Below are 23,936 nucleotides of genomic sequence, written 5' to 3'. Positions count from 1 at the left end.
GTTAAATAAATCAAGCTCCAGTTATTCTAAACTTTCTAAACCGTTAAAGCATTTATATATTTAATGTAACTTTAATAGCTTAAGTCATGCATGTTGTTGTTTTTTTTGTGTATCCACTAACAGATAGAAATGGGTCTAGTTCCACTGATCCAGAAAACACTGCTTTAATGAAAATAGTATCTACTTGGAAGGATCAAGCAATACAAGTAAGAACTTCCAATGTTATATATAAATATGTTGTTTTTAATTCATTTTCATCACTCAGATGGCACTCTGGGCAATGTTGTATGTCCCTGTTGCTCATGACAAACAAAAACACTCTGTATTTTCTGTTGAGGTTTGGAAGACAACCCAAAAGAGATGGATTAAGGTAAAGCTAAAGGCAAAACCTTTTCTTAAATTTTGGATAGGGTGGAGAGGGATTAGAACACTTGTCAACACTTGTCAGTTTTTAATGCTGTCTGTGTCCCCATTAGGTATATTCACCCTCTCTGTGTGTCCTGTTCACCATTAGCATTAAACGTGAAAGTAAAAGAAAATCACAAATTTTGGGCTGTCCCCAGAAATGTAATAGAGGGGAAATCTTCCAATGAGGACACTAGTTTTGATAGCCTGGGGGTCCCCAAGGTATTCTCTTAATTTGCAGGGATTTCCTTTCACTTCCTATGTTTTTGGCTATGGGACAGGACGTGAAAGTAAATCTCCCTAATGGAGTACAGATGGCAAAAAAACAACAAAAAAACAAACAAACAGGGGTTATAACCCTCCCTTACTCTATTCAAAATGAAAAAAAAAAAATGTTTTGCTTATAGTTCTACTTTAAGGCCAATTGGGGCCCTAAGCATTGCAGTGGCTTTGCCCCACCATCTCTGATAAGAATTCCAGCAGCCATAGAGAAACCTTGTATGTACTGGCATGGCCCCATCAGACACCAAATTCCAACAAGGACATTCTCACTTTTCTCACTTCTCACAGGTGGGTGCCCAGCATGGTGCTGTTGCCCTGGTTTACTGCAGATGCATGAAGGTGGCCTTTTGGATTATCCACCTCTGTTGTAATGGCTGAATGTTACGTTCAACTAGAATAGATCTATTTGTTCTAAAGCCTAAACATTTTTGACTTTAAAGCATTGCTTGCATTAAGGTAAAAAATGTTTAGACATGAGCATCCCCCGTCACCCCCCTACCTTTTACTTACCTGAGCCCTCATTTGATCCAGCGCTGTGCACATCTGCAGCTCTTCTGTCCCCTCACTTTTAGGACTCACTGGCTTTGATGGGGCACCAGGAGCCATTGGCTCCCACTGCCGTCAATCACAGTTAGTGATGAGGGAGCAGGGGGTGAAGCTTAGCCCCACTGCTGCAGCCATTGGCACGGACAGCGGGACTGGGGAAAGAGCATGCACGAGTGCCCCCATGGGAAGCAGGTTTCCATGGGGGCACTGAACAGAGAGGAGGGGCCAGGAGCGCCAGTGGGGGACACAAGAAGAGAAGGTTTGGGGCTGCTCTGTGCAAATCAATTGCACAGAGCAGAAAAGTATAGGGATGTTTTTTTTTTTTTTTTTTTACCTTTATGAAGAAACTACTTAAAAACTGATTGTTCTTTTGTTAAGAATAATAGTGATAGTAAGGGCAGATTTAGAGTACAGCCTAGCAAAAACTTATTCAGCACACTTATTTTTGACTAATACCAAATGTTGTGTTGAACCTGTTTTGCAAAACAAAAGGCAAGAATGAAGAATGTTTTAAACATTATAATGTTTCCTTAATAGCATGCTGGTTGAGGCTAAATGTCCCACTGTAAAATAGGAATGACAAAATAGAATTTTCATAAAGTTTTACTAAACAATCCAAGTTAAACTAAACAATTAGTCCAGCGTAGAGTATTGTAACACCTCATTTTCCTAAAATGATAACAAAAAATTTCATATACCTTTTTTCCATTAAAGGATAGTTCAAACTACCATTTACTGCGGTCATGTGCGCAGCTCTGCAGAAATTACATTTCCCACCTAAAAATGTGCCTGGTGATTCTATTGCAAATGCATCCCCATTGATGTGTTTCTGTTCCAATACCACTCTCAAGCCAATGGGCAATACCAAGAAATGGGCACTTTCTCTGTGATTTTACATGCGGCACTGGAGGCATCCCTGTCTAGTACTATAGTGCATGCTGGGAGCAAGCAGAAGATGGTGGGCGGCTGCATTCCCACATATAGTGGGAACCCTGTAAGTGAACATAGTCACCCCAGGAAAGAAAGTTGCAGCTGTGCAGAAGTTTTTTTAAGTCAGATATCTGTTTATTCACATTTTTCAGAATACAAACAACACAAGATATAGTGGGAAGCCACCAGTAGCATCCAACAGCATCATATTCTACCTCCTACATAAATTCAAATGTGAAAAAACATTTTTGGAGATAGAAAATAATAGTGATACTTTCCAAAGAGGGAAAGCTAACTGGAAGGGAAAGGAAGACGGGGGGGGGGGGGGGGGTATGACCAGTTATAATTACCCACGTTTGAGAAAAAGTTCTACAGACAGTTAAATATTTTCACCACATGTGGAATAATCTGGCAGTATAAGTCAGCCTAATTAAAGAAAAGGAAAAGTATGATTTCACAACAATGAAAGAGCACAGAAGCTGTTAGAGTCTTGGAGAGCTCACCAGCATGTCCACATAGTGCGGGTTTTTTTACCAGATCATTGCTGTCCATGGCTACTAAGGTTTCCATTGTCCTAATGTCAGTTTAGAATTTGGGCCCATCCTAAGATGTGCAATGGGGTAGTTGATTTCCAGTGGAGAGGGATTGCTACCCGCGTCACCGAGGCAAGGCTGCAATATACCTTTTTTAATATTAGAAATGGAACCTGGGATCATGGAAAGAAGAGCCACTTTGAGAGAGGCCACGACTGTGCAGGAGTTTTTGAAAAGATGTGATTATTTATTAGTATTATACAGGATTTATATAGCGCCAACAGTTTGCAAAGTACTTTACAATAGTAATGTGATGTACTATTCTGCCATTAAACACAGAGGGCTTCCAGTTAACATACTGAATATGAGTATTTTCTTAATTGGGTTTAGCGACCCTTTAAAAATAATTATTTTGATTAAATGGATTAATGGTCAAGTCTTTCCTTTGATTACTTCTGCTATTTACTGCTGAAAGTGTTTGTATACCACCTATTAGCATTATTTAACTTTTCTGATGAAAATCAACTTGTGATGGTGCCATTGCCAACATATAAGAACAACACATATTAACTTGGATTGAGGGCATGGTATGTACAGCCCCATTCTGTTGTGTTTTTAACAATATGGCAGCCTAAGTATTTAGTAAAGTACATGTGAGACAGATGACAGCAAAGTACCTGTGCCCTATTTGGACAAAGTGTTCTTTTAAAGTAGTGCTAGACAGTAACTTGTTGCGATTTTTTGCATTCTAGGTAACAGAAGCAATGCAAGCAGTTTTACTGGCCGAAATCAAAAGATGGATGGAAACATTGAGACAAACAGTGATAACGGCTCAACCAGTTTGTACAGTCGATTATGGACAGTTACAACTACCTTTACAATGTGAGCCCTATGATACGTCTGAGCAAGTGTTTATCAATTCTCCGATGCAAAGTAAGTTGAATCTATGGAATTCTATAAAAAATGGTATTGTGTTATACTATATTACCAAAAGTATTGGAACGCCTGCCCTTACACCCACATGAAATTTAATGGCATTCCAGTCTTAATCCATAGGGTTCAATATTGAGTTGATCAACCCTTTGCAGCTATGACAGCTTCCACTCCTCTGGGAAGGCTGTCCACAAGGTTTTGGAGTGTGTCTATGGGAATGTTTGACCATTCTTCCAGAAGCCCATTTGTGAAGTCAAGCACTGATGCTGGAGAGAAGGCCCGGCTCACAGTCTGCACTCTAATTCATCCCAAATGAGTTCTATCAGATTGACATCAGGACTCTGTGCAGGCTAGTCAAGTTCTTCCATCCCAAACTGACTAATCCATGTCTTTATGAACCTTGGTTTGTGTATGGGTGTGCAGTCATGTTGGAGCAGGAGAGGGCCAACCCCAAACTGTTCCCATAAAGTTTGGAGCATAAAATTGACCAAAATGTCTTGGTATGTCTTGGTATGCTGATGCCTTGAATGTTCCCTTCAGTGGAAGGGACAAAGCCCAACCCCTGAAAAACAACCCCACGCTATAATCCTCCCTCCAAATGATTTGGACCAGTGCACAAACAAGGTCCATAAAGACATGAATGAGTGAGTTTGGGGTGGAGGATCTTGACTGGTCTGCATAGAGCTCAACCCGATAGAATATCTTTGGGATGAATTAAAGTGCAGACTGCGAGCCAGGCCTTCCCTCCAACATCAGTGCCTGACCTCTCAAATGCGCTTCTGGAAGAATAGTCAAACATTCCCATAGACACACTCCTTGTGGACAGCCTTCCCAAGAGAGTTGAAGCTGTTAAAGCTGCAAAGGTTGGGGAACTCAATATCGAACCCTATGGACTAAGACGGGGATGTCATTAAAGTTCATGTAAAGTGCGTGTAAAGGCAGGTGTCCCAATACTTATGGTAATATAGTGTATGTCATTTGAACATCAAGGTCAACATAACTATTTGTTTCACACTTTTAGATATTTAAAGACGATCTTCGGTCTTTAAAAAAAAAAGTCAGCAGCTACCAGCTGGGGATCCAGTGCTGTACTCACCCAGGCCGGTTCTTCACCAGTCTTCGGATCCTTGGCCATCTTGACCATGGGAAGCTGGTTGTGTTCAACTGCTAGCTACCCACTGTCCATATGCAAGATGCGTTGCACTTTCTCAATGGTCCCACAGTCTCCTAGGACCTGTGATGTGTCCCAGGAGGTTTTGGGCAGGTAGGGGGAGTCGCACTTCTGCTCTGCAGAGCGGATGTGGAAGCGGGTACCCGTCAGAAATAGGTACACGCTTCCTGAAAAAAAAGGAGAGGAGGAGAAGGAGGATAGCAGGAACTAAACTTTTCAGCTGAAGTCCTGCTGTTATTACACCCATGAGCTATCAAATCTAATCTGGTTTCATACCTGGCATGCTGAAATGCTGGCTTGTATCATGGGACATTTAGTCTTTTAGCATATAGTCAGGTAATGATTGTATTATGTGTACAGTGTATGCTTATCGACTGGAAGTTTGGGGATACAGCTGGGAAAGACAAACAGCTGCAATTTTTGAAGTAGTAAAACAAAAGTTTTGGAGCAAAATTACAATAAACCTTAAGAATATGACCAATAAAGTGGGGCTAGAGGAAATTATGAATTAGTTACTGAATATTTAATACTACGTTACTTAATTAAAGAAAGCCACCAACCTTTTCCTTTTCTGTTTTATTTTCTTGTCTTTCCTGAGTATTTCACTACTTTGTTGCTGTAGTGTTCTCTGATTTTGCAGTGAGCTTTAGTAGAGTATAAAATGAAGCAGATCAATGCTGGCAGTACAGCACCAAGCTTTCTTTGAAGTAGCTTCTCATATATAGACGATATAAAAAAAAAAAAAAAAAAAAAAAACGAACACTTACTGTTGGGCTATTCTGTTACATTTTTATAAAAATTCTACTGAAACATAACAAAAGAAATCATTAAAATCACATGAATTGGTTCAATCTGATATGATCTTTTTAAGATGGATCCATTAAATCTGAACTGTTACCATTTCTCACATACACTGCAAGTTGAATATATACTTAGAAAAAATAGGCATAGGACAAAACTTTGTTTGATTAAAAAAGAAAAAACTTTGTTTTAAACTTGTGAGACTGCATGTACTCAAAAACAATTTAGACGTAAATTATTTCTACAACTACACACAGCAAGCCCACAGCAATCACCCAAACACAGCTGCAAATTGGTGCATTGGGAAATACAATATGTACCCTCAGCCAGGGGCTGCATGGGTGATTTTTATTCTCAGACAATGGAAAAATCTCTCAGAGACAACATTCTTCTTTTGTGTTACTGTAGGAGGTTTTTTTTTTAAATGGTAAAGTGTGTGTCTATACCCAAAACTATTTTTTTTAATTTTAAAATAGGAAGGGTAAAACTAGTGCCACGCTATTTTGTTGCAGTCTGTGTAAGATTAATGCCTCATACACACGTTCATATGATCGTACGACTTATCATTTGCATTCTGTTGCATGATACTAATATCAAATTCAACAATGCGTACTAAACATAGGATTTTTTTCGTACGATTCGGGAAAAGCTTCCTGGTTGCGTAGCTACGTATCAGATAGTGCAAAACAAAAACAATGGCAGCCAGGCTTTTTCCGAGTTATTTTTGTGTTTCTGTTCATGCGTGGTCTTTGTGTATCGATTTTTAGGGGATGCATACTGTACTGATTAAACAATTGTCATTCGATAGGCTATCGTACGACAGAAATTTTCGTGTTTGTCCCTTCGGATTTTGTTGGACGAACTGTTGTGATCGGCTGTCGAAAGCTGTGTACTATCAATCAAATTATCGTGCAGTCAAGTCGAAATCGTTTTTTGTGTGATTATCTGAACGTGTGTACGAGGCATAAGGAAACTTCCCTTCACAAAGATGCAACAGGACGTTAGAAGAAATCTCCAAGTGGTGGTGGTGGGATTCCTAATATGGGCAGCTGCCCCAGAATAGGTGTCCCCATTTAAAGATTTCTCCTTACTTCTTGTTCTGTGGATAACTCTAAAAATAGTAGTAAATCCTCCCACCAGTGAAAGAAGATCCAACTCTTCCCCACTCTATCCAAAACTAAAAAATAGGTTTACTTAGAGATACACTTTAAAGGATCACTGAACTCCAAGAACAAACATGCAGCTTACCAGTCTTCAGATGTGGAATTGGATGCAAAAATTTTTTTGGACTTTACTGGTACAGAGAGGGCACACACAAAGTTAAGTATAAAAAGTCCACAAAGTTTATTACAAATGGTAAAAAACACAAAATTAAAAACAGTTTCCACAACCAGGTACACTCAAGGTCAACCCAGTTGATGTGCCAGACAAGAGCTACTCAGTTAATGATAATGTTAACATTAACTGTTAAACTTGAATGTACCTGGTTGTGGAAACTGTATTTAATTGTGTGTTTTTTACCATTTGTAATAAACATAGTGTGGGAGGAAATTGGAGTACCCAAAGTAAACCCACACAGGAAGAACATGCAAGCTCTATGCTGGTACTGCCATGGATGGGGATTGAACCAATGACCAATGTGCTGCCAAGCAGAAGTGCTATCCAGTTAGCCAATGTGCTACCAATACAGAAAAAAGAATCCTGAAAAACAATGCAGCCACTACATATGCTGTAAGCATTTAGCGTTAACTAATTAGCCTCTGATATTATTCTCATAGGGTTACACTTTAAGGCTCCGTTCACATGTCAGCGTATGATCGCGGGCAGAACCGCCGCGGTTCCGCCCGCGATCCGGAGATTTATTGCAAATCGCGGGACGCAATACGCTCCAAAAAAGTATTTTTGCAATAAATCTCCGGATCGCGGGCGGAACCGCGGCGGTTCTGCCCGCGATCATACTCTGACATGTGAACGGAGACTAAAGGCCCGTGCACACGATAAGAAAATCTGAAGGGAAAATTCATCCGACGACCGATCTGCCGATTTTCGGATTGTTAGTATGGTGCTTTCGACAGCCAACTCCGACTTTTCGTCTGACAAAATCCTGATGTGCAGGCTATAAAATTTTTGTCGTCTGTAATACAACGTCCGATTTTCATATCATTAGTACAGATTTCGACGGAAAAAAATCTTAAGAGCAAGACTAGGCATGCTCTGAGACGAAAGAACACATACAAAGCAATCCAACACATGACATCACTTCACTTCTGAAGTAGAATTCTGTTGTACGGGAAAATTCGTATGAAAATAACCTCTTCACTTTCCACATCAGACTAGCATGCCACAAAAAAACGGACGACAGATCGTTCGATAATCTTATTGTGTGTACGGGGCTTAAGGCTGCATTCACACGAATGTGTTTTTTTCATGATTTTTTGCTTGTTACAGAAATGTATTTAATTTGTTTAACATGGGTACCTATGGAACACGTTCACATCAATGCATTTTGGTGCCTCTGCATTTTTGGGAAGGGTCGGGGGCCTTTTTTCCTACAAATTGCAGAGTTTTGCATGTAATAGACTTCAATGGACCTGCAACCAAAACACAAGTATTGCATTTTTACCACGATTTAGCTGCGATTTGCGTTTTTGAATCTGCCCAACAACAAATTTTCCAAAAAAAACCCCATAATACCCACAAAGCGTGGCAAAATCGCTGTAAAAAACGTGGAAAGCACAGCAAAAAGCACTACAGAAATGCTCAAAAGCAACATGCATAGTTGTGAATCGAGCCTAAATGTGAAATATGACTTAATAGTCTCATACATAAACAAATGGGGAAAGATTAAACTACCATATTACTGAATGTGAAAATCAGACTTACTGGCCACATGTCTAGGTGAAATAAAGGGAGCCTAAAAAAATCTATAGCAGCCATCACATTTAAGAATTGGTAATCTGCAATGTAAAAAAAAGTTTGCTTTTGGTTTTAATAGCACTCAAAAGGATGATTTCCAGTAGTGGGACTTGTTCCTTAACTATATTGTATCTAAGTAAAACCATCAAATCCAATTCCGCTTGAGTGTTGTAAATATGTTGTATGTTGGCTTCAATAAACCACTGTTCATATCAACTGAGTAGTTATCTATCCCAACATTAAAATCTGAGAAGATGGGACACATTGGCACAGATAATAAATGTGGTGAGTGCTGTAGTGAATAGTGGGGTCTGCCTGCATTGCAGTTAACATTGGATGTGGTTAAATAAGATCTGAGCTTACTCGCAGTATACACAATAATCTTGCTAAACTCAATAATCTTAAATCAAGCGCCTTATATTTGTACTCATCTCTTACAGTAATTGGCTATCCATTTATTTAGCTCCCCAAGCACAGGCAGACCAGGAGAAGGTATTTAGAAGGAGATCAGCAGTGGCAACCAACTTATTTCTATCAGTACGGGATTCCTTTTACTGACTAACCAATCTGATTTGGTGAAATCAAGTTACAGGTTTTACCTATACCGGGAAATGGATTTACTGAGTACAATTTTATTAGCTGTTAAAGTGTATGCGAACCCCCACCTTGTAAAACAGCACGATCAGTTTAAAATAGAAATTAAATATAAAAGATTCATTTTTTATAAAAATAAATTATAAAAAAATATATAAAATAATAAATACAGATTTTTCCCCATTATTCTTTTAAAAGTGATCACATACCCTCTGTTCTCAGTTGTTTAAGGAGCAGAGCAGGCTGAACTCCTAGCACAGCTAGAGAACTGACCACCCTGTACTCTCCTGTCTAGAGTGGTCAGTTTTTAATGGGAAAGCAGGGGGACTGCCAGAAACACCAGGTATTACACACAAAGCAATACAAAGAGAACATGATACTTTTTAACTCAAGTACATGGTACAGCAGGTGCATATAAGGAAAATAAAATGTTGGATTTACATATTCTTTAAGTTTTAAAGTTGATTTTCAAAAATGAATAGGCAACTGTGTAGTACTTCTCTTAATTCAGATCTTAGACTATGTCCTATTGTTTTTATTAGAGGTTTACTTTTAAAAGACATAAAAAGAAAAGAATAGAATCTCTTGATACATGTTGCTGAGTCCCAAAATTGTTTTTATTATTAAATTATTCTATGAAGATAGTTTAGAGCCGGTTCACACTGAGGCGACTCAAAGTCACCCCGACTTTGAAGCCGTCCGTGCAGCACGACTTCATCGTGGCTTGCAAACGACTTTTCTAATAGAAGCCAATGCAAGCCGCTCCGAAGTTGCCCCCAAGTAGTGCAGGAACCTTTTTCTAAGTCGGAGCGAACGGTTCCATTGCACAGAATAGAGCGCTACTTGTCAGGTGACCAAGTCGCCTGACAAGTCGTGGCAGTGTGAACCGGCTCTAATTCCTGAATCTCCAAACAATGAAAAAGTAATATTTAGATAGAAAGTAGAAAAGTAGGTTCTTAACATTTGGGGTGACAACGTTACGAGGCTTGGTCATTTTAATAAACAAAGGATTGTTGAGTGGTTTTATATAATTTTAAATCTGTAAAGATTTTTAGTCCTATATAAATGTTAATTGATTTGGCACTTGAATATTATTGCATAGAATGCCATGAATCTTTTGCCTTTTTTTACTGTTTGTTTTAAAGTTGTTGTAATTATGATGCAAATAAATAGAGCAATACTAATATATATTATTTTCCCAAAAAATGGATAAATAGATTATTATAAATCAGAGTTTGCTGAAATAAATTTACTAGTTTGGGGAAATTCACTTAAATGATCTGACTACATAGAAATGAACATGGCTGATCACTAACAGTTGCTTTACTTGCACATTGTGCTCGCTGCTTGCATGGTCCTAATGAGTAAGGACCATGGTCATCATGAGAAAAAGACCAAAATCAGGGGTTCAAAAATCTGTATGTGGGGACCTTGATTTTTCAGATTTTATTTACATTGCACTGGTCACCTAGTGGAAATTAAACGAAAATGTGCTGCGCTAGAAAATAGTGAATAATGAAATCACCAAAAAAATACAAAAAATATATAATACAGAAAATATATATATCACTCTGTATGTGTATCTGTACGGTTTCGCTATAGGTTAGCGTCATCACCCCTGATGACGCTAACCTATAGCGAAACCGGTCGGGTGACCCAGACGTGACGAGACCACGCCCCCAACAAGCCGGCTACCTAGATACTAACAGCGAGGGAGATGTTCGTTCGTTTCCAGCGTACCTGTAACCTTTAGATGCCTTGAATTCACATCGCAAATGTGAGTGGTTTTATCTGCTTTTTACTTTTAAATAAATGCCTTGTATACGGAGTTACACTATGTCCCTGTCGTAATTTGTTTCCCACTATGTGGACATCGCCATTGAGAGTTTAAAGGAGACATCCTGTGGCCATCCTTGGCATTACACTTAAGCTTTCTGTGGTCTACTCATTAGCTTGAGAGACCTACCCGTTCTGGTAAGCAGCCATCTGATTTTCCCTGGGTGATTTACACGTTGGTGTCTATTATATTCTTACAAGGAATTGCGTGGATGCACTCTTTGGGATCTTGTGGCACACCTTCTTGGATTTTCTCCTAATTTTTGCATGGACTTTATTGGGATTTAATTTAATTATTATCCTAATTTTTCACTTTATTATATTTTACACTGGATGATTTATGATTTATGTGATTATTGATATACATTGGTGAAATTCACATTTTTAAGGAATACTGATTAATTTCAGGTTACCTTATCCTGACACACATACAGAGTGATATATATATTTTCTGTATTATATATTTTTTGTATTTTTTTGGTGATTTCATTATTCACTATTTTCTAGCGCAGCACATTTTCGTTTAATTTCCACTATGGGTTTTTTCTGTGATTCCTTTGTGCAGCAGCTCACCCTACAATACTAATTTTTTATAATTATATTAGCGCAGAAATATCCACTTTTATACTGGTCACCTAGTGCATTGGGATTATAATGACTGAAAATGCATGAAAAAATAGCTGTCAATGTAGTCTAGCAACCAATCAGTTTCTGTATATGGTGGACTACTGCCATATTTTTTTTTCTCTCCACATCAATAATACCTGCAGAATAGTCACACCAAGAACACTGATGTAAACAGAGATGTTATTGAACAGTAAATGACCACCAGTAAGTCTCCTTCTGCTTTCATTATTAGGAACCCAGGAAACTCTATTAGGTTAGTATTTATTTACATAAACCATGTGTTATAAACTGGTAAACGTCTGAAAGTGAGTTTCCTGATTTAATATTCCCCAGACTATATTCTGTTTATTTTAATTCTATTTTCCCCTTTAAAATTGCTAGCATAATATTTTGAGTTTCAAATGGCACTTATTTCTCGTAAGCGAACGCATATCCATTTTTATTTTAGCTTCCAGCTTTCCACTTCAGCTTAATATTAAATCATCTTTATCTTATTCAATTGCAATGTTTTTTCTTTCCTTCCCGTGGCTTATCCATAAATGTTCTGTATGGAGAATGGCAAGCATGCTGAGTCTTCTAAACTTAAAGCTTATTCCCTCTTTCCTTTATGCTTTTTACTGGAGAACTCCTTAATGTAGTAGAAATCAGATTTGGTGTGTATTTTTACACAAAATCAAATTGCACAGGCGCCACAACAGCACTTCCATTTCTTTCCAAACACTAAGGAGGATAAGGTTCCACCACCAGTTCCCACCGCAGAGAAGCTACCTTACAGGAATGGCGTTACTATACAGTGAACCTGGCTTATTTCTTAGAAATCACCTTCTTTGTTTTCATCTCAGCTTTCTGTACTAGAGATGGAATTGAAATACATTCTGGTGAAATTATATAGTAATAATTATTAAAATACAGATGTTATTATATCCCTGTAGAATCATCATACATAAACATGGTGCTACTTTGTCCTCCTTTCTTTATATCTTTATTGTAGTTTCAGAAAACATTAAAATGTTTTGGAAAACATGAGCAAGTTGGGGATCACAATTTGCATAATTGGCTTCTAAGTTTTGTGAGAACTCACTTCAAGCGATAAAGCTTAATGCTCCTTTCACATGAGGCGGATCCGTCTGAGTGGGATCCTCCTGCTCAGCCGGGGGATCTCTCTACTGATCCCCACTGAGCAGGCAGATGACAGGTCTGTGTTCGCTCTGTTATGCAGAGCAGACAAGGACAGCTTGCTCTCCTCTATGGGGTGGCCAGATGGAAACAGGCATGCAAACTGTCATCTGACCCACTGGGCGGATGACGAACGTATCGCCATACATATGTTTTCAGTGGATTTTGTCAGATGTCTGCTGACATCCGCCGTCCCATAAAGGACAATGGGTGGTCGGATCGGGTCTGCCTGAAAAACTGACAGGCGAACCCGATTGGTCCGCTGCTGTGAAAGGGGTCCTAAGGACTCAGCACTCACTTTCTTGTTTTTAAGAGCTTTTCTTGCCCAATTTTTTTAAAAGGCAGTTAAGAAAACACAAAACTTCCCAGGGGTATTCAACACTGCTCTTCCATCCAACAAAACAGATGACATTCAGCCTCCTAGCTACACCTTTAGCATTGCTGCTCTGGCCTTACCCTTGAGGCTTTTTGTTTGTCTCCTACAGAGGATCTTCATACACCACTATCTGCACATACCTAGCAGCCCCTCGCTTCTCTGGCTCCCACCTGTCTTGCCTACGTGCATCCCCCCCCCCCCCCCAACTCCAGAGCAGAAACCTCCTCTGTCTGCCAGAGTGGAGCACAAAATCAAAATTCAGTCTCTCCTAAAAGCCCCACACACACCTGCCCAATTGGTGCACTAGTGGTTCTCAAAACAGACCCAAAATTGGAGATTTCATCCCTCCCAATTCCAGATCTCTATGAAATCTCTGGGCTCCGGGTTCCAAACCTGGTTTTACCAACTGATGAGGAAACTGAAAAGTCAGTTTCCTCTGAATGATACAAATTCTCTGGATCCTCTCAACCTGCCTGGATGAAAATCCTGGGTCATTATCTCTTTTCACACATGGCAGGCCCAGAACTGCCATGGTGTTTAACAATCAATGTCATGGGTCGTAAATAAATATGATAAACATGACACTTATAACCACTGAACCTATATCAGTCCCTATAAACACACAGCCTAGGAGGAAAGATATGGAACAAGTACAGCAGACGTGTCCAACCATTTGACCTTTCTGGACCACATTGGAAGAAGAGGAATTGTCTTGGGCCACATATAAAATATACTAACAATAAGGTTAGCTGATAGGCACAAAAGTCAGGCAGATCACAAGTTAAGGATCATTAATATAGATAATGCATCTATCTGAGTTATAAATAATTAAAATGAACACTCGCGCCTAGGTATTTAACTAAGTTGTTACAATATGCGGCAGCTGTCTATCCATCCAAATTGGTACATATAAATAAATAAATATTCAGGCAGCGCTTGCATGAACTAGTGGATAATACTATATACAATAATATATTGTGAAAACCTTTAGAAAAACCCAAAGAAAAAAAAACAAAAGAAAAAAATAATGAATGTGTCAACTTTATTCTCAAAAACAAATAAAGTGTATAAAAGTCTTTTGTGCAATATTAGGTGTTTTGTGCTTTCTTCCTAGAATGTTTTCCATGTGTTCACCATGTGAGATATGATCACTCCGCACTCACCAGATGTTGGTGATTGCCTTACTTTACAGCAAGAACAGTCAACTGGGCTTGCAGGTCTCTTTTTAGGGGGACCTATCCCACCTGGGTGTCCTCTGCTGACTCAGCAATTCTTCCAAAGTGTGTTGTTATGCAGGCAGGAAATAAATGGAGAGGTGGCATCTCACAGTGTAAAATTATTTTATATTTATTTGCAAGGCAATTACAGGTAGGAGCCGATAAAAGCAATAAAAAAACACTAAAAATGGTAATCAAAATAGTGCCACTATGCATTAAAAATCGGCCCTCTAATAGCTAGGAGTAATGGTGGACGCTGCCGATGATCTGGCATGCTTTTGTCATCAAACGGTGACGTTATCAAAAGCTTTATTTGTTTTTGAGAATTAGGGTGACACATTGACGGTTTTTTCTTTAGTTTTTTTTTTTTTTTGTTTTATTTCTGGTTTTTCTTTAGTAAAAATATTCACAATATATTTTATAATATTTAAAAGTATTATCCACTAGTTCATGCATGCGCTGCCTAAATTTTTATTTATTTTTTTGAGTAATAAAATTTTATTTTTTAAAAAAAATATTTTTTATTATAAAAGTAAAAGAGGGCACCATAAAACTAGTGCAATATTTGATGTAGTAACAATTTTTAATGAATTCTCAAGGTGCTCTTCAGATATTTTGGTTCTAATTTTCCCCTTCATGTGCATCATTCTTAAAAATATGAAATAGTTATATAAGCAGGTTGGTAGGCGACTGATGGGAGGGATAGGGAAGGGAATGAGACAAGATATGGGAATAAATCTACCAAACACTGGATGTGGGGGATTTGAATGTGCTTATATATCAGCAACACAGACACAACATAAAAAAGTATATTACATATTTATTGAAGATTACAAGCAATAAATATTAAACACCAAAAAATATATTTTTCTTATAGTCATATATATATATAACAATACATGTCTAAAATGCATCACATGACCTAAACGTGGGCTTTTTAATATGCTTGTTGGTCTACGCGTTTCGCTCCATTTACAGAGCTTCTTCAGGATCCAGAAATATTTTCATATCAGACAAACTCTTGTAATATCACAATATCCTTTATTACAAAGTCAATCGATAAAACTCCTACAGGATTTAATGATATATGATGAGATCTCTGAACCTATTTGAAATGCAGCAATTGAATAACAAATTTCTAGACAAAAAGGTAATCATATACTCCAAGATCAACCAGAGTTGGAGTACATGAAAGCGAAAGACCATATAAAGAAGCAAAAGACAGCTGAGTGACTCCTCTAATCCAGTACCTAGCTGACAATCTTCCAGATAAATAGTAGTATATTCTATATACCAGTGGTCCTCAACTCCGGTCCTCGGGGGCCACTAACAGGCCAGATTTTAAGTATTACCTTGGGGAGATGCAGACTAGAATACTGCAATCACTGAGCAGCAAATGAGATCACCTGGATGTAATTTAGTTATCTTGCAAACCTGGCCTGCTAGTGGGCCCCGAGGACCGGAGTTGAGGACCACTGCTATATACCATATGAGCCTACCAAGACATTAAAAAAAACTATTAGGCTCCCAATAAAGAGATATAGACATAGTGTTCTATACACCTCAATGCGGGGTCTTCAGCCCCCTTCACATCCCCTAAACCTCCCTAATACAGTGTCCTTTGCTCCCTTCATATCACCCCTCCGCTGAAATGTCCTCTGCCACCCATAGCAGTGTTCTCTGCCCCCCTCCCCACATAGTAGTGTCCCCACCAAAGCAGCATCCGCTGCCCACCTTCACATCAGCCTCCCACTGTAGTGTCCTGTACTCCCCCCAAAAACAGTGTCCTCTGTCCCCATTCACATAACCCCCCTCCCCACTGTAGTGTCCAGTAACCCCCCCCCCCATAGCAGTGTCCTTTGCCCCACCACAAAGTGTTCTCTGCCCCCTGAAAGCAATGTCCTCTGCCTCCCTATCCCCCAAAGCAGTATCCTCAATCCCTCCTCCCTCCTCAGTGTAGTGTTCTCTGCCCCCCTCCCCTACAGTGTCTACTCCCCCCACATACACACAGGTTGTGTAGGTAGCACTTCCTACCTGCCAGCATGTGTACAGCAGAGTGGAGATCAGGAGACGGCATAGTGCTGGGTGGAAGGCGGGAGCAGGAGCTGCTGGAGTTAACATTTCATAAACTGGTAATTGGTTGCCAGGACTAAGCTAGCCACCAATTACTGAGCAGCTTATGCCCCTGCCCTCCATTCAGCACTAAGACTCCTTCTCTCTACTCTGCAGTGAACAAGAGTGGCAGAGTCTGGGGAGAGGCAGAGCCATGATCCTGATCCACCTGTTGGCTCCCCACGGTCTACCCCTGTTCTTGATAGCACCTGGACAGAATCCTATAGGTGTTTATGATCTCACCTCATGCATACCCCTGTAAATATTTCTGAGCATTCTCTCATGAAAGTGCACATTTTAGTTCATGTCCCTGTCCTTTTAACAGGATTATTAGGGTTCTATTTCAATTATGGCTGCTGTCACTTTGACAAGTCTTGCTGACAATGATCTGCAATGTATGAAACTTTCTACTGACAGCAAAACTGTAGCATTCACATCGATTATTGTTCTTCTGAGACCACCAGAGCTCTATGAAGACTGATGGGAGAACTATGGATATTTTTTTGCCATGGGGGTTTCCTGTAGGTTTCCTATAGGAAAGTAATTAGGTGAAATGTGCAACTTTTGTAGTGGGTATGTGTGCAAAACAGTGGGGGTTAAAACTTGAGGGTATTCATTGTGTGTATGGTAATATAAGTCCTTGTATCCAAAAAAATATTCTTCACTTTTCCACAAGCAAGAGTTTAACAGGGGTCAGGAGTGTGTAATGCACAAAGCATAGAGGTCAGAGGAGTGGGTAATTGACAGGTCAGTAGACGCAGTACAACAAAACTTGACTCCCTTCTCCAAGCCATAATTTCCCTAGTACAGATTTCCCCTCCTTCCCACTAGTAAACATCTTCCCAGTACAAATCTCCCCATCAGTACAGATCTCCTTCAGAGTATGGACCTCCGCCCCAGTATAGATCTCCCCCAGTACAGATTGCCCCAAATATAGATGCCCCCAATTCAGATCTCTCTCCAGTACAGATCCCCTCAGTATTAATCCCCCCTCAAGTACAGATCTTACCCCAGTACAGCTTCCCACAGAACAGATTACGTCCCCCTACCCAGTGGGGATTTCCCCTCCACTAATACAGTTCCCCCAGTATAGACCACCTCCCACCAATACAGTTACCCCCCCCCCCCCAGTACAATACCCCTTATCTGTACAGCCCCCTGTAAAAAAAACTCCACCATTTACAGATCCTCCATTATCAAAGCTCCCCCAATGCAGATCTCCACCTTCATTAGTACAGCTCCTCCCAGTACATGTCCCCACTCCTCATCAGTACAGCTCCCCTCAGTACAGATCTCCCCCCAATAAAGATACATCCAACAGTACAGCTCCTCCAGTACAGATCTCTCCTCAAAAGTACAGCTCTCCTCAGTACAGATCTCCCCCCACCAGTCCAGCTGCCGCTAGTACAGATCTCATCCCCTGCCAGTACAGATTCCCCCAGTAGAGATCTCATACCCCCATCAACATTGGTCCAGCTTTTCCCAGTGCAGATCTCCCCCACCACTACAAAGCTCTCCAGTATAGCATCCCCAATGAGATCATCCCCCTATATATACAGTGCCTTGCGAAAGTATTCAGCCTCCTTGAACTTTGCGACCTTTTGCCACATTTCAGGCTTCAAACATAAAGATATAAAACTGTAACTTTTTGTGAAGAATCAACAACAAGTGGGACACAATCATGAAGTGGAACAAAATTTATTGGATATTTCAAACTTTTTTAACAAATAAAAAACTGAAAAATTGGGCGTGCAAAATTATTCAGCCCCCTTAAGTTAATACTTTGTAGCGCCACCTTTTGCTGCAATTACAGCTGTAAGTCGCTTGGGGTATATCTCTATCAGTTTTGCACATCGAGAGACTGAAATTTTTGCCCATTCCTCCTTGCAAAACAGCTCGAGCTCAGTGAGGTTGGATGGAGAGCGTTTGTGAACAGTAGTTTTCAGTTCTTTCCACAGATTCTCAATTGGATTCAGGTCTGGACTTTGACTTGGCTATTCTAACACCTGGATATGTTTATTTGTCAACCATTCCATTTTAGATTTTGCTTTATGTTTTGGATCATTGTCTTGTTGGAAGACAAATATCCGTCCCAGTCTCAGGTTTTCTTCCAGAATGGTCCTGTATTTGGCTCCATCCATCTTCCCATCAATTTTAACCATCTTCCCTGTCCCTGCTGAAGAAAAGCAGGCCCAAACCATGATGCTGCCACCACCATGTTTGACAGTGGGGATGATGTGCTCAGGGTGATAAGCTGTGTTGCTTTTACACCAAACATAACGTTTTGCATTGTTGCCAAAAAGTTTGATTTTGGTTTCATCTGACCAGAGCACCTTCTTCCACATGTTTGGTGTGTCTTCCAAGTGGCTTGTGGCAAACTTTAAATGACACTTTTTATGGATATCTTTAAGAAATGGCTTTCTTCTTGCCACTCTTCCATAAAGGCCAGATTTGTGCAGTATACCACTGATTGTTGTCCTATGGACAGAGTCTCCCACCTCAGCTGTAGATCTCTGCAGTTCATCCAGAGTGATCAAGGGCCTCTTGGCTGCATCTCTGATCATTCTTCTCCTTGTATGAGCTGAAAGTTTAGAGGGACGGCCAGGTCTTCGTAGATTTGCAGTGGTCTGATACTCCTTCCATTTCAATATTATCGCTTGCACAGTGCTCCTTGGGATGTTTAAAGCTTGGGAAATCTTTTTGTATCCAAATCCGGCTTTAAACTTCTCCACAACAGTATCTTGGACCTGCCTGGTGTGTTCCTTGTTCTTCATGATGCTCTCTGCACTTTAAACGGACCTCTGAGACTATCACAGTGCAGGTGCATTTATATGGAGACTTGATTACACACAGGTGGATTCTATTTATCATCATTAGTCATTTAGGTCAACATTGGATCATTCAGAGATCCTCACTGAACTTCTGGAGAGAGTTTGCTGCACTGAAGGTAAAGGGGCTGAATAATTTTGCACGCCCAATTTTTCAGTTTTTTATTTGTTAACAAAGTTTGAAATATCCAAAAAATTTCGTTTCACTTCATGATTGTGTCCCACTTGTTGTTGATTCTTCACAAAAAATTACAATTTTATATCTTTATGTTTGAAGCCTGAAATGTGGCAAAAGGTCGCAAAGTTCAAGGGGGCCGAATACTTTTGCAAGGCACTGTATATATAATATATATATATATATATATATATATATATATATATATATATATATATATATATATATATATATATATATATATACACTGCTCAAATAAATAAAAGGAACACTTTTTAATCAGAGTATAGCATCAAGTCAATAAAACTCCTGGGATATCTATCTGGTCAGTTAATTAGCAGAGGGGGTTGTTAATCAGTATCAGCTGCTTTGGTGTTAATGAAATTAACAACAGGTGCAGTAGATGGGCAACAGTGAGATGACCTCCAAAACAGGAATGATTTTACAGGTGGAGGCCGCTGACATTTTTTTTCCCTACCTATCTTTTTTGACTGTTTTTCACTAGTTTTGCATTTGGCTTGGGTCAGTTTTACTACTGGTAGCATGTGGTAATATCTGGACCCTATAGGGGTTGCACAGGCAATCCAACTCCTCCAGGATGGCACATCAATATGTGCCATTGCCAGAAGGATTGTTGTGTCTCCCAGCACAGTCTCAAGAGCATGGAGGAGATTCTAGGAGACAGGCAGTTACTCTAGGAGAGCTGGACAGAGCCGTATAAGTTTCTTAGCCCATCAGCAGGACTGGTATCTGCTCCTTTGTGCAAGGAGGAACAGTATGAGCACAGCCAGAGCCATACAAAAGTACCTCCAGTAGGCCACTGTGTAAATGTCTCTGACCAAACAATCAAAAACAGACTTCATGAGAATAGCCTGAGGGCCCGACTGTCAAGGTCTTACCTTTCCCTCCTGTTGGCAGCCATCTTGGACATGTGCAGACTGCTGCCTCCTATAGACCCTGATTGCATCATCACTTCCTGCTGCCTGGGTGTTGCATATTGATGATGTCACACACCTGACTATATCTATCCCCTGCAGGGTTGTAATCATTGCCCTTGTATTTGTGCTCCAAGGTGCATCTCTTCTAGCAGTCTTTTGTTCTCTGTGTTCCTCCGTGTATAACCTGGCTTAGCTGACTGCTCTCCTGGTTCTCGACTCGGCATCGACTGATGACCCGGCTTTGCCAGACGACCCGGCTTCTGCAGGCTACCCACTTCTGGATCCAACCCCAGCTTGGAGTATTACCCGCTCCTGGACTTGACCCAGGCTTGTTTCTGCTCTCATTTCCTCACTGTTGCTGTGTGATTATTATTTTTGATTGATACCAGGCTCAGGTTTAACCACTTAACGACCAGCCACGTAGACCTACGTCGGCTGACTTTAAGTGGTTGTACCCGGGTGATGCCTCTAGCTAGAGGCATCACCCTGGTGCAGTTTTTTAGAGCCAGTGGTCGGCTTTCTGGCGGTAATGACCGATGCGGCTCGGGAGCCGCTCGATCGTTACCCCAGTGAGCAGGAGGGCATGCCCCCCCTCCCTCCGCCTTTCGCGTCTCTGCCCAGGTCTCCTGTCCCACCGGGAGACCCGAGCAACCAGCCAGCACGTCGCATCCGGCTTTTATCGGGTCTCCGATGACGTAACCCGGAGGCGCCATCCATGACGTCACATCTGGGTTACTCGGCTGCTAAAGGTGCCGAATTTAAAAAGTGAATGTATTAAAAAATGCCGTTTTCAGTGTTTTAAATACATGGAAGTACAGTGGAGGGGTTTGGGGTCTTTTAGACCCTCGATCCCTCCATAAAGAGTATCTGTCACTGTCTATTGCTGTCACAAGGGATGTTTACATTGCTTGTGACAGCAATAAAAGTGATCAGATTTTTATTTTTTTTTTAAAAACCTGTGCTAATATTAAAAAAAATAAAATAAATAGGAAAAAAAAAATTTTTAGCCGTCCCCGTCGCCGTGAGCTTGCGCATGAAAGAAAACGTATACGGAAGTCACGCCGCAAATGAAATCGCTGTTCAAACCACACATGTGAGGTATCGCCGCAATCGCCAGAGCAAGAGCAATAATTTTTAAAAAAGAGCTACACTCTAACTCTAAACTGGTAACTGTTAAAATTTTTTAAAGCGTCGCCTATGGAGATTTTTATTGACCTTAGTTTGTCGCCATTCCGCGGGTGTGCGCAATTTTAAAACCGTAACATGTTGGGTATCTATTTACTCGGCGTGACATCATCTTTCACAATATACAAACAAAATGGGCTAACTTTACTTTATAGTTTTTTTTAAATGCAGTGAAATGTAATTTTTCCAAAAAAATGGCATTTGAAAGACTGCTGCGCAAATACCGCGTCACAAAAAATATTGCAATAACCACCAATTTATTCTCCAGAGTTTTTGCTAAAAAAAAAAAATATATATATATATAGATATATATATATATATAGATATATATATATATATCTATATATATATATATCTATATATATAATGTTTGGGGGTTCTAAGTAGTTTTCTAGCAAAAAATACAGATTTTAACTTGTGAATAGTGTTGAGCGAACACGGACTGTATTATTCGTGTTCGTACCGAATAATTGGATTTTTGTTACCCGAACACGAACACGAACACTTTACTGTATATTCGGGTAAAAATCCGTGTTCGGTCGTTTTATTTCTGGGTTTTGCATGCTTTGGCGCTCTTTTCATGGCGGGCTTTCAGCAATCAACAATCGTTTAACTGGTGTGCCTTAAGCCATCCCAGCCATGCCTGCAAATGTCTCAGTAGCTGTGATTGGCCGTCTGAAGCATGTGACCAAGTCTTTATAAGTTCGAGGCAGCCGCAGCGGCGTCATTATGCTGCTTAGATCAGGGACAGAGCACACATCAACGTGCTGGCTGCTGATTAGGGAAAGATAGGCAGGAAAAAACCATTTGTGTCCGGATAGAATTGAGGGACAGGTCGGAGTGTTTAGGCAGGGCGAGTTGTAGGCATTTTAGGGATAGAGTCTGCTGAATTATAGGGTCAGTGTGTTCTACAAACTACAATCGATATTGCTGTGTGGGGTGGGGTCTGCACTTAGTTCTCCTGATCTACGATCTCTTCTCAATCCTGTTAGGGACAGAGTCTGCTGAATTTTAGGGAAAGTGTGTTCTACAAACTACAATCGATATTGCTGTGTGGTGTGGGATAGGAGATAGGCAGGTGTCAGTGATCCACATCCATTTTTCTGTGTGTGGGCTGCAGTGAACACAATCTTTTTGGGGTGCAGTAAACACAATCCTTTTGGAGTGCAGTGAACAAAATCTTTGTGGGGTGCAGTGAACAAAACCTTTGTGGGGGTACAGTGAACACAATCTTTGTGGGGTGCAGTGAAGACAATCCTTGTGGGGTGCAGTGAACAAAATCTTTGGGGGGTACAGTGAACACAATCTTTGTGGGGTGCAGAGAAGACAATCCTTGTGGGGTGCAGTGAACAAAATCTTTGGGGGGGGTACAGTGAACACAATCTTTGTGGGGTGCAGTGAACAAAACATTTGTGGGGTGCAGTGAACACAATCTTTGTGGGGTACAGTGAAGACAATCCTTGTGGGGTGCAGTGAAGACAATCCTTGTGGGGTGCAGTGAAGACAATCCTTGTGGGGTACAGTGAACAAAATCTTTGGGGGGTACAGTGAACACAATCTTTGTGGGTTGCAGTGAACAAAACCTTTGTGGGGTACAGTGAACACAATCTTTGTGGGGTGCAGTGAACAAAACCTTTGTGGGGTACAGTGAACACAATCTTTGTGGGGTGCAGTGAAGACAATCCTTTTGGAGTGCAGTGAACAAAATCTTTGTGGGGTACAGTGAACACAATCTTTGTGGGGTGCAGTGAACAAAACCTTTGTGGGGTACAGTGAAAACAATCTTTGTGGGGTGCAGTGAACACAATCTTTGTGGGGTGCAGTGAACAAAACCTTTGTGGGGTGCAGTGAACACAACCTTTGTGGGGTACAGTGAACACAATCTTTGTGGGGTGCAGTGAACAAAACCTTTGTGGGGTACAGTGAACACAATCTTTGTGGGGTACAGTGAACACAATCTTTGTGGGGTGCAGTGAACAAAACCTTTGTGGGGTACAGTGAACACAATCTTTGTGGGGTGCAGTGAACAAAACCTTTGTGGGGTACAGTGAACACAATCTTTGTGGGGTGCAGTGAAGACAATCCTTTTGGAGTGCAGTGAACAAAATCTTTGTGGGGTACAGTGAACACAATCTTTGTGGGGTGCAGTGAACAAAATCTTTGTGGGGTACAGTGAACACAATCTTTGTGGGGTGCAGTGAAGACAATCCTTGTGGGGTGCAGTGAAGACAATCCTTGTGGGGTGCAGTGAACAAAATCTTTGGGGGGTACAGTGAACACAATCTTTGTGGGGTGCAGTGAACAAAACCTTTGTGGGGTACAGTGAACACAATCTTTGTGGGGTGGCGTGAACAA

General features: G+C 40.5%; 1 protein-coding gene across 3 annotated transcripts in view; it reads left to right on the top strand.

Annotated features, from left to right (window-relative positions):
• Nucleotides 1–23,936, top strand: part of WDR72 (WD repeat domain 72) — a 456,172-nt gene that overhangs the window by 269,501 nt on the left and 162,735 nt on the right. For all 3 annotated transcript variants that reach the window (XM_082255122.1, XM_082255123.1, XM_082255121.1), the window contains exons 17-18: nucleotides 124–206; nucleotides 3,449–3,629. In XM_082255122.1, the coding sequence (XP_082111248.1) occupies nucleotides 124–206; nucleotides 3,449–3,629 (264 nt within the window). The remainder of the gene's footprint in view (nucleotides 1–123; nucleotides 207–3,448; nucleotides 3,630–23,936) is intronic.

Source organism: Pelophylax lessonae, assembly GCF_965119305.1.
Source record: "Pelophylax lessonae genome assembly, chromosome: 4".
Taxonomy (NCBI): Eukaryota; Metazoa; Chordata; class Amphibia; order Anura; family Ranidae; genus Pelophylax; species Pelophylax lessonae.
This window is presented reverse-complemented; position numbering and strand designations above follow the sequence as displayed.